We start from the raw sequence: 16,145 nt of genomic DNA, 5'->3' as shown, positions 1-16,145 counted from the left end.
AATCAGTTTTGAGTTGGCTGTTTTCTGATACCACTATTTCCCTGTTGAGACAAATTGGAGCTATGTTATAAGCTGATCAATCAAAACTCGGCGTCAGTCGATAATCATGTCATGCTTTCCAAGGTTGCTTTTTTACTATCTATATATCAGGCTCTATTTAGTGAATTACCTCTTAGATATGCTGGCTTTTAGTACTAGAGGATATAAATCTGTTGGAGTAGTGGTAGCAGTTTATTCAGTTTTCCCAATTTAGCTCCCTTCCTATAGTATATGGTGCTTTGCAGGGGTGCTATCGGGCCCGCCTAACAGTTAAATGGCGCAGCATAAAACTTGTTCCATTGGGTTTACCTATATATGCTGGCGCCACAAAAGGATTATTATCGTCTAATATTCATCTATCTCTTTACACTCTCCATCGACTATGTCTGAAACCGGCGTCAATTCGAATTTGAAGGTAGCGACAATGATTACATAGCGTTCCTTAAGACTCAGCACGATACACCGCGTGTCGGAACCGTTTTATCCCATCTACCCGTCGTCGACAGTCATGACCACAGTAAATTGTTGGGGCGAGGGACCACTTGTGATTTCCCTTGGATTGCTTTGTGGACTGCTGGCAGGCGGGGTCGAATGTTGGGAGAGTTTGATCACGGGAAGCAGGGGTCGATTCGCGAGATTCATGTGAGAGACTCAGTGCCGCGGGAGAGCTGAATAGAAGGCTGAGATTTCCGCACCGAGTGGGGCTTGGTTGCAGCGCTGGCGGTCTTCTTCGGGACTTGTTCTGTCAAGGCTGCGTGAGCTGTATGATGGAAGCCTAGCGCTTTATTCGACAGGAGAGCGTATATATTCTCAGAGGTTAAGGATCCGGTATAGTACCCGGCTTATCGGTATTAGTAAGAGAATCCGCATGCAAGTAGTCACTTCCAATTATCTGGTCATTCAAGTTGACTCAACATAGACGCGTCGCTGCTCCGGCGCGTTCTCGAGCCTGGCGAGAGAAGACACACAGCTGTGCTGAAGATCGACCACTAGGAAATTATCCACGACTCCCTTTCTCTCCCTCAGATGCTGGCTGATATCGACTGCCGTAATGATGTACAGTAAGCGAGATGGTTTCATCTCTCATGCACGACTAAATTGATATGCCCATCCCCTAGACTCATACGCAGAGAATCAGATTATTATTAGTATATCTATCATTTTATAATTTAAACAATGGATAAATGAGATAAAAGTCAAACACAATCATTATAAACTTGTAAAACTTTCATGCTAAATCCCGAGCCGTATTCTGCCTTCACTTTCATATAATCTCACTTTCTGCTTATCCGAGAGCTTTCCATCAATTTCGGTATTTTCGTTTTCACTACTTTCGTATACGGATAGGAATGGTAACACATCATTTTTCCATGTCGGAGCGATAGATTTTCGAGTCTTCCATATAACACCTATCAAAGTGAAAAGACCCAGCAGCCACACTACAACCGGAAGAGCAATCCACTGCCAATGTATGATAATGTATGTCTTGCTAACCATTACCCTACCTGTGACAGTCGAGTTTTTCTCCTTGGACAATGCAGTGTCTCGAAATGATTTGGACATCGCTTTGGAAAGATTCTCCACGGCACAGCGGAGTTTTTCAGCATGCTTGCCTGTGTAGTCGGTAATATTTGAACCTGAGGACGAGATAACCTGTACCACATCCCCACTGGCGTATATTGAATGTGTATTTGATTTAATGTTTTGCCTAAGCCCATCTTGCTCCATGGAGCCGGAGAAGAGATTGAGAAAGAATTCTTCAATGGTTTGCATCACCATTCCCAATATTGTGAAAGTTTTGTTGTGCTCCATACCCATTTCAGGTCCCCAGGGAGGTTGCAAGACGTACATTCTGGTCAAAACGGACCCCGTTGAATAGATTCCATCGTTCCAGGTACCTAGAATTTCTTTTCGATAGCTGCCATCAATACCTTTGCGCGGAAACTATGTATGACTGGATGAAGGGCGCAATCGATCGCATCCTATTTTGTCTGCGTTTGATAATTTGGAGCAATGATTTGAAAAGGTGCTATGGGATTGTTCTTGTAAAAGAATGGCCCACCTGCTCCCAAAGCGACCTGCGTCCCATAGGACGTATTCACAATGAAACTTACAGCGAGAGTCCCACTGTACACATCACGGCCGGGAAGATGACTGAAGCAGTTTTGAAACCCCCTGTATGAGCTTGATTTATCTGTGTCTGTAATGATGCTGCAATTGGATTTCAAATGTTGTGTTATGTTCGTCTAGCCCCAGCTCATCGCTATTGTGGCAATAGGATCCCAGGTGCGGTTTCCTGAGCTACAGGTGAACCGCGGAATAGACCATGGCTTTGAGGAGTCGCTGCTCAATATCGCACTATAGACGTTGGCTTTTATTTCCGGTTCAATGAAGTTGGCTGTCAGGGGCTTTATTAGAAACACCGTTTGAGTCAAAGCGAAAGTATTTGGGCACTGTCACCTACAGGCACCTGTCGGTATCCCGGTGGCCGCATATTCAGAGCTCATCGACAGAATGGCATTTTGTGCGCGATCGGCAACCAGTTTGGGATAATTGTGAACCAAACTCTGGTTAAATGGATCAAATGCGAGCGCTAATATGACCGCTAGGCTGCCTGGAACAGCAAAGAGTCTAGTTGGTGAGCTTCTCTCCATAGCGAGACCGCTAACGGGCATAACATACCTGGCTCGTTAGTTCCAAATCATTCTGCACTACCATATATTCCTCGGCTGGCTAAATCGAACACACGAAGGTCGGACATCGGTCGCTTTTTTTGAGTGAACCACACCCACTTCAGCTGTCTCAGTCCTTCGCTAACAGAGAACAAATCGCAAGCTTTAGCAACGGTGCTTAGCCAGGAACTTACCGAGTTCAGCAACACTTATTTCCAGCTTGGTTGAGGTTGGTGACTGAAATCAATTAGAACTACAACTATAGTTATCAAAAGCCCAGTGGACAAAATTATAGCCAGAATCTCCCAGATGAACACTTGAGAAATCAACCTCCACATTGACGGTACATCTCGATCTTTGCGTTGATTTTCTTCTATTATGTCAGGTCCGACGAGCGGCTCATTTGACGGCTCGGGATGCGGCTCAACTGATGGGTTTTGTGGTAATCGTTCGGGATTATCCGTAAGCTGGCTCTGTTGGTGTATAGTATGCTCTGACTCTGTGTGCGACACTCTCACTTGCTCTTCGGTACAATCGTCTGATCTCATGTTGAATGGTTCCCAACATAACAATGACCACTAGAGAACGCAGTCCTTGCATCTTAAAGGTTGGGGCGTACAATAAATCACGAAGCTGCCACATACAATATAGACAAATCGCTACCACGGTGGTATACATCAGGTTTGGGGGCCGTACAAGTCCTCGTTAAAGACCATTGGACGGCAGGCCGCATTTTTTTTGGCATGCATGGACTGCGGAGTCCATGCGAAAGCTGTAGGGAGGCTATGCTCCAAATACAAAAAACACTCCGCCTTAGCCTTGACGCAGTGTAGTTGAAACTCAAATGAGTATCCATCGTCCCCATTATCAAGATGGAGAATTAGCATGCAATAATTTCGCGAAAATCGATGTTAGTTGCGAAATTATGTATATTTGGGGGATATATACCGCTAAGGTTAAGATAGCGGTCCTTCGGCACATTTTGCATATAGTAAACCGGGCGAATTCGAAACACCTGATCTTAGGTACCTGTGGTCCCGGGGGCCATACTAGTGCTTATGTGCATAAAACTCCTGTCAACGGCATTCTTGTACATGGTTCTGCAACTAGCCGATTTGCCTCTATTGACGACCACAGAAATCGAATCAGTATGTCATAAATTCAGACGATGTGTACCGCACAAAATGATCAGGAGCAAGTAAGATTATGGTTACAAGGGATGGATACCAAGTATCAAGGATATTCCATGAGTTAAGATGATCTGTATGGTTAATCCATATTTCCAGACGAATTTGTTTTTAGAGATTAAAAAGAAATACCAGTTTTTTTAACGCTACTTCTTAATTCAAAACAACAAGATACAAAAACATACAAAAATGAGGATTCACCGGTGGTCACCCACCCAACTACTAACTCACCGGGGAAAGCCCTGATTTCCACACTATGTGGTCGTATGTGATTGATTGTGTGTTTCAAGGGCAACATGAAGTGTGTTCATTGGACCACAGAAATAATCTAAAGACGGAAGCAACGGCTACGAGAATTCAATTGCATTCGGCGTCTTGGTCCAAAACAAGTCCCCAATACACACTCACAGGCCCCCTGACCGATCTTCCCGCTCTATCAAGTGCCCCTTATTCGTAATATTCTATTAAATGCGATTTTGAACAGAGTTGCTCCGGGTGCAGCCAATGGTCGAAAGAGTTTCCACTCAGGCCGAAATGAACGATCCCTTATGGTAGTCACGTCGCTCGATCGATCGATCGGGCAAGCGCCAATCGGAGTTCCGTTTTGTTCCTGGCTAGCGAAGACCAAAAAAAAACAGAAGGGATAATTAGAGCGAGGACGCAGATTGGTTGATCAATCCTTGGTAAGAGGTTGTTCGATGCAATCAAACATGACTGCCGTTAGGACTTGCTTAGTTACCTTTTAAATGAAAATTATACACATTGGGTTTGCCCAAAAATGAAAAAAGGTCAAAGCGAAAGATCCTCACCAGCGTTGAAATTGAAGAATATCCAGGAGGCTGGCGCGCATTGTTTGTTGTCTTGGGGGCTTGATGTGATCTGATGCCAGGATTTGCCTTGATGAATATTGAAGGAGAGCTGGAAGACTGGCTTTCAGAAAACGAGTTGACATAATGTTCAAAATCCACCATTTCTTACATTTTTAGCTTGTAGTGCTTTCTTCTCTACCTAGGTGGCGTTCCAGTGGGTATATATGAGTGTTTACACAGGTATTTCCTTATGCTCTGGGTTACTTTAAAGTGAGATACAATTGGAGCATAGATTATTTTCAGTTTATTCTGGGATTCGATGTTCTTTGGGGATTATATTTCGGGTGTATCACTCACTGGTTTACCAAGCGGAGAGGACTTGCTACTGGTATTGCATGCTCCTCGGGTGGCGTGGGAAGAATCATGTAGAAATACCTTTTCGGAGTGCTTTGCCCTCAAATTAAGTTTACGTGGGCCATCAGAATCATTCGGTTCATCTGCATGCTGTCTTCTTCTCTGAGTATTCTTTTGTTTCGGACTGGAAAGCAGTTCCATCAGCGTACTTCCGTTAAGATTGATAGTCGATCACTCAGCGAGCCAATCTTCCTGGCGACTTCTTTATCTGTTGTCACGGCAGAGGCAGAACTGATGATACCTGTTATCTATCTCACCTCACCTCATATGCGCTCTCCCGTGGCGTAGATTCGGGCCTTGCGTATCAGAAAATGTCAATTTTAACGCCACGTCGATCTTCGGCCGCATTGTTCCTGGGATTTCAGACGATCGAATAGGGTGCTTCAATGTGATGATATGTGCAGGCGCTATCTGCACTATCCTCGCTTTCACACTTTGGTCAAATGCCGATAGTAATGAACCTGCTCTCTGAGCTTTATTGCCCTCTTCGGAGTTTGGTCCGATCCCTTGGCCTCTCGCCAGTTTGCGTAGTTCAAATATGCGAAACGAAAGACTATGGCAAGCGGTATGGGACAATCTCTTTGGTGATTGGCATAATGGCTTTAGTGGTTGTTCCCCTTCCAGGTGCGATTCCGATTTCAAATTATGATAAAGCTGAAGAGCAACTATCTAGGGCTGATTTGTCTTCGTGGTTTCGCGTATGTGTGCTCAACTATATTTGCTTTTGTTGGCAAAGGCTTTCAATTTGAATGGAAACCTATCGTTTTATTCTGAAGCTTTTGTAAAATTTGGAGTACCACCATGTTAAGCACTGCTCCGCCAAACTATGTACTTCCATGCGCCTCGAATATTAAGCCTAATTATGGCCATTCCCACTACATGGTCATTTAATTTTTCTATGTACATCTCACGCTACGGATTAAGATCAATTTACGCTCGATTGCAAGACTAAATTTGACCAAATTCCAATCTTTCCCTCCCCAACCACTGTCCAGTAGTCAACGCAAATGCAATTGACCTTAGCTGCTGAAATAGTTCCTCATGTTCCGAAATCATGTAGGAAATTGTTTCAAGTAACGTATCAGTATACTCCGGAAATTCGGATCTCCGTTCTTTGAGTGAGGCAATCTCAAATCCATCAGAGTATATTCCAGCGTCACCCCAGTCAATCAATCAAACCTTTACTATCAGGGCCTATTATCAAATTGCGGGGCGCAATATCCAGGTGAGTGAGAAATATTTTGTCAAAGTAAATTAGCGGGACATCATCGTCCGCCTGGTGGAATTTCTTGGTGATGTCAAGTCGGCGGTTGAACCAAATTTCCATATGCTCCTTTGACCTCAACGGACCGGCTCCAATACCGGTAGATCAGTACCCATGAGCTACACAACCTTCACAGCCCACCCAGCCAGGCTGATCCTGTTTCTCTTGAGATAGCATGGTTGAGCGTATAATAGAGATCATTGAAGCAACTTGAGAGACAACAATTATACGCTCAGTTTGTTCCACATCACCCAAGAATTGCTCAACTGAAAGGCTATCGATGAGATCCATCAGTATTATGGATTTGTAACCGTATATCTCATCTGGTTCAGTGAGAAGTGATCGGTAGACCTTAGGCATTAGGATTGTTCCTGATCTATCATGAGGATGTTGGCCTCAGGTGGCCGTGCACCTATACCGCCCTCGAGGACTAGCGCGTGTGACACACGCACAATGCGTGTCCCTCGATAAGAATGGAGAGCTGGTGAAGTGTCAAAGAGCGTAGTCAAGTTTTCTTTAGTCACCTTGCAATTGCCATAACCATCGAGAGGGAGATTCTTAGCCTTTGCACTTGCATTTACAGGCCGAGAGCGTGTATTGTCAGTTGGACTGCAGTCTAGAGGCATGGAGGTCATCCTTGTGTCGGTTCTATAGGAAACTACCATGCAGCCTATCAAGCGATTTGCAGAGGATTATAGAGCCGCACACCAGTGGTCTTAGTTTCCCAAGCCGGGTGAGTCCCCGTCGCAACAGAAGCGGTACGATAGAGCGTGGGTCATATGAATTACCGACCTCGGGACATGCTTCGTGTTAGTCATAACAAATTTACACGTGGGTAACTAGAGAGGCAAAGTTGAGGATTAAGTATTGTGGGGTTGGCATTGGTCTCCATCGCGCTCCTTCCATGTGTTGATATTTTATTTCCTCTTGCTATACTTTCAGCTTGCTTTGTCCAAATACGCGGACGGTTTTCATAAAATTGTCAGATATGAGATCAACACACATACTGTTGAGCTAGATTACATCTATAAATGTTCTTTGTTGTCGACGCACTAAAGTTACAATTTGTGATCGCAAATCAAAACACGAACGCTGTTCTCTTTGAATCTCCGCAGACTTTATGTAACTTAAAAACATGTCAGAATCCGGTAAAGCTCTCCCCTAGATCTAGACATCTCCAGGACATTTGAAGTATCGACTGCAGGACTAATGCTGTAAACCTCTATCTTCCTTAAGGGATATTTTCTACCATAATGAGAGTCAACCGTTGAATTAACCTTTTATCCAGATAGTTCTTTTCAATTCTACTTCTGCCACATACGACCATAGGGTGTGGAAAACAGGGCTTCCCGTCCGCTCAGCCGTACTTAAGCCACACGCCGGTGAGTTAGTAGTTGGGTGGGTGACCACCAGCGAATCCTCACTGTTGTATGTTTTTGCTTTTTGATCAATTTTTGGAATTGCCCTTGTCCTCCTTCGTCCAAGAATTAGGATTCGATATTTAACAGAATAGCATCTCTCCGTTCCCGACGTAAAAAGCGATCATGTTCACATAAAGGCACTCGTGGACAAGTCCCTTTATGATGATAAGTCAGATTATCATTATTTTACAGCTGCTTTTCCCAATCTATTTCCAATGGGGGCCGAGGGCCATTTGGGGGTGCGTTCTATCCCAGTGTTACTCAGTTCTCTTGCTGAATGGGCTTTAAAACACCATAGCAGAAGGTAAACGCGCTACATGAGAGATTGCTAGTTTTTGCTGACCAATCGAGACAGCAGAATCCATAAAGTCACTGAAAAATATGAATTTTCCTAGCAAGGTATCGTGTTTGCTAATATCCAGTAGTAACCACTGTTGGCGGGGAAGCATTGCCCAAGCGATGATCTGGCCGTTCTCGCAAGAGCAACTCCGCTCTCCAGTAGTTTGAGTTGCATTTGTAACCCCGAATTCAAAAAGCTATAATGGACAAAGATGTGGTGCAAAATCCTCAGATATTCGCAAGTCCTCGTCATGGTCGTAAGATGCAGTGTGCAGTGGGGTGCGGCCATATGATCCTTAGATTCTAGATCAGCCGGGCTCCTTTCGCAATCAATTGCATGACCACTGCTTCATATCCTCCCTTTGCTGCATACAATAATGGTGTGTAACCCAGTAGATCCTTGGAATCCATCAATTTCAGATGAACACAATTCTCAAGCAAGATGCTAGTCACCGCGTCGTGGCCGTGGCATGCCGCGGCATGCAAGGGGGTTCGGCCATCTGAATCTGTAGGTTCCAGGTCAACCCCTTCCGCTAAGAAAAGCCGGACCACCTCTTCATAGCCACTGCGTGCTGCCTCATGCAGTGGGGTGCGTCCAAACAAGCCCTTTTGTTCAGGATCAGCCCCATTTGCAAGTAAAAATGCAACAAATTCCTTTTGTCCACTGTAAGCTGCACAGTTAAGAGGCCTTAAACCAAAACAGTTCATAGATTTTACGTCAATCCCTTCCAAGATCAACTTCTCAGCTGTTTGTATTTGCCCGTGCTCAGCAGCCCAAACCATAGCTGAACCGTTATGATTTCGGATGTTTGAGGAATAAAGGTATGAATTGAAAAGAGAGTAAGACTGACGACTCGTTTGGATTAGAGCATTAATATCTCTTTGTAAGTTGAGATACTTTATCACAGCCTGTGATATTTCGTTTGGTAGATCGAGAAATCCCATTTCAAGATAATGTCTATCCGTGTTAATACAGTCTTTCAAGATTTGAGAGAAATGGGTAAAATTTACATATTGCAAGTTCGATAGAAATATGTGGAAAAAGCCCTACAATCTGAAGAAATGTGGAAAGGAGAAGAAGAAATTAACCTGAGTGTTACGCGATCAGCCTTACTCCAAGCTTTGTCGAGAGTTATGAGCTTCGATCCTTGATCCTTGCAATTCATCAGATAAAGTGTCTGTAACGTGGGCAAAGTGCTGGTGCTCTTTCCTTTTTCGAACATCTCCTTATTTTGAACATCTTATTTCTTTTGGCTAGACAATTTGAGAATATGCAAATGCTCGTGAGCCATCGACATTCTCTATCTGCATGTCCCTCGCTACGAATCCCACGGATGACATATACTCTTTGAAGCAAATGCCGTGACCGCGAGGCAGAGCTGCCCGTGCTTATGATGACAATATTGCGGCTAGATCCCTGATTCATATATCTCTATTCCTGTATCAGTGTCGTACATTAGGAGACGTATGGCAAAATGGACGTCATATATACGTGGCGGCGACTGAGACGTATTCATTGGGGGAAACTATGTAAAATTTAATTGCTGAACAACATTCTTGATATCCCCCTCTAAGGGCTGCTTCAATATCCAATCTGTCCAACATTAGTACGAGGTTCAAGGACTCAATGTTAACTACATTCAACGGCGCCATCCAATGGAGATATAAATAGTGTTTGACTAAGTATCGTGTCACGGATTGTACAAACTTTGAGGAGGAGAGTAGAGTAGGTTCCGCATCATTTTTCAGGGCCAGGTAAGTGAGTCAAGGTGCGAGAGGCATTTATTAAATAAGCCATTAGTTAAATAAACCATTCTAGAGGAACAAGGATATAGGGGATCGAGGTCGAGAGATGTGGCCGTATTGAATTCCATGTAAGTTAGGAGGGCTGCTTCTATGTAATCTTCCATAACCATAGAACCAACTTTGCTGTACATGTACCAACCACTGAGATAAAAAGAAGAAGAACAAAAGCTTAGTTTCAACATAGAAGAGTGTAGTCACGTATCAAAAGTAACAGGATCGCAGAGTTGGGCGGACGCTTAGCTTGCAATTTGCAAACAATTGAACTGTTCATTCCTTTGCTTGAGAATTGCCATGTTCTCTCCCATTGGCTCCGCTTACTTCTTCCGGTCCCGCTGATGATCCCAACAACTCGACTGGAACAGATGCCTCATTTATAAACGGTAATCCAGTCACTCCTTTGGTGAGAGCCAAAAAGATTCCTTAGAAGCCCCCTCCCCGATTCGTTCTCCCGTGTTGGCATCTGAGTTCAGCCCTGCAGAAGCTCTCCAAGAGGTGCCCCGTCTGCAGCATATGGCACTATGAGGTTGAGAGGGTTATTCCATTATCCGTCTCGGTCGCGTTCCGTGAGGCGCTGGAGAAGCAGACGGCGTTGGCCCTTGCAGAGAACATTCTGTTGAACCTCGTCATACAATCCACGAGTCTCTCCAAGCCTATTTGTCTGGTCGCCGTGGCGATTTCCGTTATGCTCGCTTTCTGATAATCAGAAATAGAAAAACTGAATTCTATTCAAGACTCAAACAATCAGTGAGATCCCATCGTTCTAGGTTCGATTCAAGGGTTTACTTTGCATGTTCGACAGCAGCAGCCAAAATGTATCCGCCATCTTGAACCTTTCAAAAGGCGTGTTGGATTGCCTTGCTCGAGGAACCGGATCGGAAGAGAAATTAGATGTGAGGAATCGCCTCCGTGCGCCCATTGCCGATTACCGCTCCATATCTCCCCAAAATATCCGATAGTAGTCCAGCTCATGTTCCTGTTGACTGCTGCCTAGGCTCAAAGTTGACGAGTTAGTTCAGTATTCTGCTCGGTGAGGCGTTGGGCTTCTGAATGGTGTTTCACAAGGAGAAAAAAGAGAAGAGAGCGAAGAAGATGACAAAAAAGGGGAAACAAGCAACCGGGAGAATAAGAGCCAGGCCATGGTCACGTACCGTGCTGGAGGCACGGACGATGAGTTCTGCCGCTGTCCAGTGGGGTGCGTTGTGGCATCTTGGTAGGCAGTCGAAGTAAGTCGCAGTCTGTTTTACGTGGGGACGAAAGAGTCGATGTCGAGGCTGGGTTTTGAGATCCATGAAGCTAATTGCACAATCGGGGTCCTGGATCTTGGTGTCGCTATCGTAGGTCTAGGCTTATGGCGCATCACGTCTTGACGGCAGAGATTGTGTCAGCCTTTAGTGAAATCAAAAAGGGGAGGGTCTTAAGGAGACCTCACAACGATCCAGCAAGGGAGAGAGGAATCAAGATCATCAATGGTATTAAGAGAGGGCCTTCAAGGAGTTGGGAGAAGATAAAGAGCGATAGGCCATACTGTGTGCTTCAAGTTTCACCCATTAAGGAATTCAAGATGTGTCTCAAATCCCGTTCAGATCCCGTAAAGTCAAAAAGTCGAGCAATCAAAGTTTGAATATGAAAGTTTAAAGAAGCAGAAGTCTTCTTAAAGACGCGGCCTGGGCTGAATAATTTGCTACCGGCCTAAATTTGGTGTTCACAAATTGCATGACATCGCAACAATTTTCTCCACAGAAATTCTCTCATCAACGTCATACTGTGGCCAACCCAAATTTCAGGGGAAGGGGTATTTTGTGGATTCTTAGCTGCTTTCTCCTCTTGGTCTCGAACTTCACTTTTTCTGGACAATCCAAGGTGGATTGCCGAGATCCCTGTTGATTGGACTTGAACCTAATGGGGTGAGAAACGTAGGTCAATTTTTGTTTATCTATCTGTGCTAGCCTTTCAGCTTGCGCAGGGCCAACGAACAGCTTGTTGTACAAGTTAAAGTCGCTTCCCCCGCTCTGGTAAATGAGGAGCACGCTCAGCCTAAGGGACCAGGTACAGGTACTTGCCAAAGCGCTACCTAGGATATCCAGTCGAGACAAACTACCAGGACTTGAGCTGTACCCTTTTCAGATCAGGGAACAATACTAAAGATCACAGAGTCTCGGTAAGCCGGCGTATGCATGCGTGGGTCTTCCTCTCCTCCCCTGGACAAGGATAGCACGACGCATCGTTTCTGAAGCCCAAGCACAGATTCGGCTGGATTTCCCATCCGTTTTGATGAAGATTTTCGGTTCCTACCACCAATAAACTTTCCTAGTACTGGAGTCAGACGGTCTACAGAAGCGTCTTCGGAGGCAAGGTGGGCATGTTTCCCCCTAGGAAGGCGGCTCCGCAAGGATCTTCCTCCGCGCGCAAACAAAACTAAGAATAGTCAAACTGTTTTCAGCCTCGCAGAGCCCCACTTTCAGAGGAAATACGTCGAGCTGACTCGCTCTTTTTTACGCTCAAGGCCAAGCCTAAATGCCGAACTGATTCAGATCCCCCCTTCTCTCGGCGCTGTCTGTTGACAACATTGAACCACAACCTCCATCCTCCCAGTCAACCTCTTGTTATATTTTAGATCGCATCCATCACGTTAGGTCGCCTTGGCATCTCCAAAAGATCTCGTGATCCCGACGGCCTAATTGTCGACCACCGTCAACACCCACAAGGTTGGAATTCATTCATCACATATTTATTGACTCTTGCGAGATAGTCTCTGCGACACGATTGTACATTGCGAGCTCGAATATAATGTGGGCATGGGGTTCAACGAGAGTTAGTCGAAGCATTCGATCCGCAACTTCGAGCCACCGAATCAACAACGCATGTTATAACGGTCCTGATTAGCTATACATACGCCTCCGGTCTCCGCATATATGTCTCGGAAAATATGGCTTATCAAGCCTCTGGCTGGAGACCCCTGTTATTCGTTCGCTGGCGGCAGCCTTCGCAATCTATTGATACAAATGCATTGCTACAATATCGTTGACGGGTGGAATCCGGATGAAGCTGGTCTTAAAATGCAGAGCATATTGCTGGAGTTATACACGCCATGCGGCCCGCAACTCACGACCAATATAATATTCGGTGGGCTCTCGGCGCATTTCGGTGGTCTCTGTCGTATGTTCACCAGTTAAGCTTAGATATCGCCTGCTACAGCATGGATACTAATGGGTGATGATTGGCTGTCGTCGGTGTCAACTGCGATCTTAACTCCCTCTATTTGCAATAAATTCAATGTCTATATTACTCTAACGATGCTAACTCCTTTTTGCACTACCTCATCGTGTAGGTTCTTATTTTATGATTTTAAGATATTGCATACCGTAGCGGAGTTCATAGGCTTTAGCCCGGAGCGTATGACTTTCGCAAAGATAGTTTTCCGTTTAAGAATGAGTGCGTTATAATTCCACTTCTGTGCGGCTGTTAGTAGCTTCAAGCTCGTAAATCTCTACTGTAAAAAACCATCCACTATTCCTTTACTGAAACCGAGTCCCTTCGTGCTCCGTTAGTAGGACTATATTAATGTGGATATTAAGTAAGGGGCTCACCTCTTTTAGAAGGCCGCTAGTAACTAAAGAGCTAATCGGGTCGTCGAACGCGGCCACCTGGCGGTGTCCGGGTTCCCGGGTCTAATTGCCACCCGGGTCTAATTGCCAATTTACCAATTCCATCATTGAATTCATTGAATTTAAATAGCATCGCCTTCTGTATCAACACAATAAAGATCATCTATCCAATCCTGGGCCCCTTCTGCACTATTATCATCCTCAATTTCTCCTGGATTTTCAATGTCGCCGTCCTCAATTGCTTTTAAAATAGCTGCATCCCGCCATGATTTCTTAGATCGGTTGAACATCTGCAGCCTTTCTCGGTCGGCGCGGTCAGATATTTGTTTTTTACAGTCCTTAACTAGGCGAGGGCCTAGTTCAGGAAGTCTGCGCTTTGTTTTAGCAGTATTAGACTGTTTTTTCCGTCGTAAAATGCGAACATTGTCCTCCGCAAATTGAGCACCAACTTCGGCAAGAGCGAGTCCACCTGCTAAAATCCGAGAAAGACTATCCCGCACCTTCGGGGAAATTGTAGCATCATTCTGTATATGCTTCACAACCTTATTGCTCGCTTTTCGTAGCTTTTGGACAGTTGTAGGTGGTGAATTTGGTAGTGAACTTGATAGTGGTGGGGGTGTAGTTCCGGCAATATCATGAACTATAAACCCGGGCATTTCAGGGAGATCATTGTCTACCAACTTCAATTTTTCAAGGCCTTTGTCTGAATTGACAGGCCAAATTCCAGTTTCTCGGAACCCGTGTCGAATTGTCCGCTCGGTTAATGATCGTGTGCGCACATCATGAATACCCGCGAAGAAATTGGCTTTATGTTTCGCATCACCACCCCAAAAGGCAGTCTCGTTGTTGTATTGTTTGTAGTAATGCTTTAAGACCGAGAAAGGTGTATCATCGAGAGGTTGGCAACCATGTGTTGTATGTGGAATAAAGCAGTAAGGAATAATGCGTTTTGTCCAACAAAATTCAATGAAATCATAGGTCAAATGTGAACTATGATTATCCATTAAAAGAAGACGATATTCCCCCTTTTTAATACGCAATGATGTAAATTCATCGAACACCTGGAGCCATGCAAAACTAATGATTTCATCAGTCCAGCCATTTGGGGTTGGACAAATTGTGTAGTTGTCTGGTAAATTGGTGTCGATAAACCAACTTTCCATATGGAATTGTCCCTTCACTAAAAACCATGGCGGCATAACCCAACCCGTAGCTGAGACACATTCAATACCGGTAAGCGATTCAGCTTGACCACCGGTACTATTATATGAATTGCCCCGGGCTGAAACAACCTTTTGAGCCTTCCCTTCGCCAATTCGAAACCCGGTTTCGTCGAAATTATATAGATTTCTCGGGCTAATATTGTAGTTTTTGAGCGTAATTTGTAGACGATCGTACCAGGAGACAATATAACCAGGATCTGCGGCCTGAAACCGTGCTTTCTCCATTGGTTTTTGGGTAAGATGCTCAAACCGTGGTGGTAGGCGAGCGATAAAATCGTAAGCCCAATTCTTTCCAAGCGTGCGAGCGGGGTTATGACGCCGAACAATTTGTAAAGCAGTACCTTGAATTTGGGCTGTAGATGGTGGAGAAAAAGCCTGATCTAAGGTATCAATCCATAGAATTAATGCCTTTTCTTGCTCAGGATGTAGTGCTTTATTGGGTCCGTCACGGTTGTTTCGAGATGTGCGACCGTGGATACGTCCTTTCAAGGTGCCGCGCGAGATGTTGAATTGCTTAGCGGTAGCTGTGATGTTGGGTTTCTTACTAGCATGGTATGCTAATAAGGCATTGGCAATGCGAATCTCCAATTCTGAAGACATGATATAAAGAATTGGGGGTGTAGTGAATGATTAAAGAAGATGGAATTGGTAAATTGGCAATTAGACCCGGGTGGCAATTAGACCCGGGAACCCGGACACCGCCAGGTGGCCGCGTTCGACGACCCGATTAGTTATATAATAAGCTGCTTGTGCTTCTCGGCATCGCTTTCTTAGTTATGTAGTTAAGCTATGAAAAGCTACGAAACCTTTTCCTAAATATCTTAAACGCTAAAGTACACTATAATGTCTGAAAGGAGCAACGATAAGGGCTTCAAATTAACTCTTATACTAAAGACTAGCTTATTAACTCGCACACCGAATACGTTACAGGATCGACAATTCGTTCTTTGCCAAGGTGGAAAGGAAGTATGTAATGCCTGTAGACAAGGGCGCGCGCCCCACTTTCCGAATTATTTATCTTAATCAAATGAGATAAAATTTATGATAAAGCCTAGATGAGTCGAGAGTTGGTTGAATATCTACGGAGTAGTATGACTTGTTACTTATTTATGCCTTGTAAAATATACTAGACGCGTAGACAAAGCATAAAACAACCACGATCCTTAGTTTCTACTAAAAATAAATTCATTTATAAAATTTTAGCATTAAAACATAGAATCTATTTAGTTAGTTCCCTTTTAAGCTACCACTCATTTCTGTCTTTAAACTGGAGTGACTGTGGAAACTATAATAACTCGATAGAGGGTGAAAAATCGATGCCACTAAGCAGACTGTTAGGCTCGCCGATAAAATTCTTGAACAGATA

General features: G+C 44.5%; 8 protein-coding genes across 8 annotated transcripts; 1 reads left to right on the top strand and 7 right to left on the bottom strand.

Annotated features, from left to right (window-relative positions):
* Positions 1-1,272: 1,272 nt before the first annotated feature.
* N7529_000934 (uncharacterized protein) lies at positions 1,273-2,176 on the bottom strand (the record flags this gene model as incomplete). The annotated part of the gene is made up of 3 exons (XM_057236465.1): positions 1,273-1,983; positions 2,102-2,117; positions 2,154-2,176. The coding sequence occupies 3 exons, from the start codon at positions 2,174-2,176 to the stop codon at positions 1,273-1,275; spliced, it is 750 nt and encodes a 249-aa protein (XP_057103268.1).
* A 109-nt stretch (positions 2,177-2,285) lies between these two features.
* N7529_000933 (uncharacterized protein) lies at positions 2,286-2,714 on the bottom strand (the record flags this gene model as incomplete). The annotated part of the gene is made up of 2 exons (XM_057236464.1): positions 2,286-2,437; positions 2,504-2,714. 2 exons carry the CDS (start codon positions 2,712-2,714, stop codon positions 2,286-2,288), a joined length of 363 nt encoding a protein of 120 aa, XP_057103267.1.
* Positions 2,715-2,740: 26 nt separating this feature from the next.
* Positions 2,741-3,259, bottom strand: N7529_000932 (DUF3176 domain-containing protein; the record flags this gene model as incomplete). The annotated part of the gene is made up of 3 exons (XM_057236463.1): positions 2,741-2,874; positions 2,906-2,948; positions 2,969-3,259. 3 exons carry the CDS (start codon positions 3,257-3,259, stop codon positions 2,741-2,743), a joined length of 468 nt encoding a protein of 155 aa, XP_057103266.1.
* Positions 3,260-4,676: 1,417 nt separating this feature from the next.
* Positions 4,677-5,136, top strand: N7529_000931 (monocarboxylate permease; the record flags this gene model as incomplete). Its single annotated transcript, XM_057236462.1, has 2 exons — positions 4,677-4,772; positions 5,011-5,136. 2 exons carry the CDS (start codon positions 4,677-4,679, stop codon positions 5,134-5,136), a joined length of 222 nt encoding a protein of 73 aa, XP_057103265.1.
* Positions 5,137-6,069: 933 nt separating this feature from the next.
* Positions 6,070-6,448, bottom strand: N7529_000930 (uncharacterized protein; the record flags this gene model as incomplete). Its single annotated transcript, XM_057236461.1, has 2 exons — positions 6,070-6,233; positions 6,301-6,448. The coding sequence occupies 2 exons, from the start codon at positions 6,446-6,448 to the stop codon at positions 6,070-6,072; spliced, it is 312 nt and encodes a 103-aa protein (XP_057103264.1).
* A 296-nt stretch (positions 6,449-6,744) lies between these two features.
* On the bottom strand, positions 6,745-7,011 carry N7529_000929 (uncharacterized protein; the record flags this gene model as incomplete). Its single annotated transcript, XM_057236460.1, has 1 exon — positions 6,745-7,011. The coding sequence occupies one exon, from the start codon at positions 7,009-7,011 to the stop codon at positions 6,745-6,747; it is 267 nt and encodes an 88-aa protein (XP_057103263.1).
* A 1,437-nt stretch (positions 7,012-8,448) lies between these two features.
* On the bottom strand, positions 8,449-8,928 carry N7529_000928 (ankyrin repeat domain-containing protein; the record flags this gene model as incomplete). The annotated part of the gene is made up of 1 exon (XM_057236459.1): positions 8,449-8,928. One exon carries the CDS (start codon positions 8,926-8,928, stop codon positions 8,449-8,451), a length of 480 nt encoding a protein of 159 aa, XP_057103262.1.
* A 1,564-nt stretch (positions 8,929-10,492) lies between these two features.
* Positions 10,493-10,774, bottom strand: N7529_000927 (uncharacterized protein; the record flags this gene model as incomplete). Its single annotated transcript, XM_057236458.1, has 2 exons — positions 10,493-10,644; positions 10,735-10,774. The coding sequence occupies 2 exons, from the start codon at positions 10,772-10,774 to the stop codon at positions 10,493-10,495; spliced, it is 192 nt and encodes a 63-aa protein (XP_057103261.1).
* Between the last annotated feature and the right edge of the window lie 5,371 nt (positions 10,775-16,145).

Source organism: Penicillium soppii (assembly GCF_028829465.1).
Source record: "Penicillium soppii strain IBT 18220 chromosome Unknown utg000001l, whole genome shotgun sequence".
Taxonomy (NCBI): Eukaryota; Fungi; Ascomycota; class Eurotiomycetes; order Eurotiales; family Aspergillaceae; genus Penicillium; species Penicillium soppii.
This window is presented reverse-complemented; position numbering and strand designations above follow the sequence as displayed.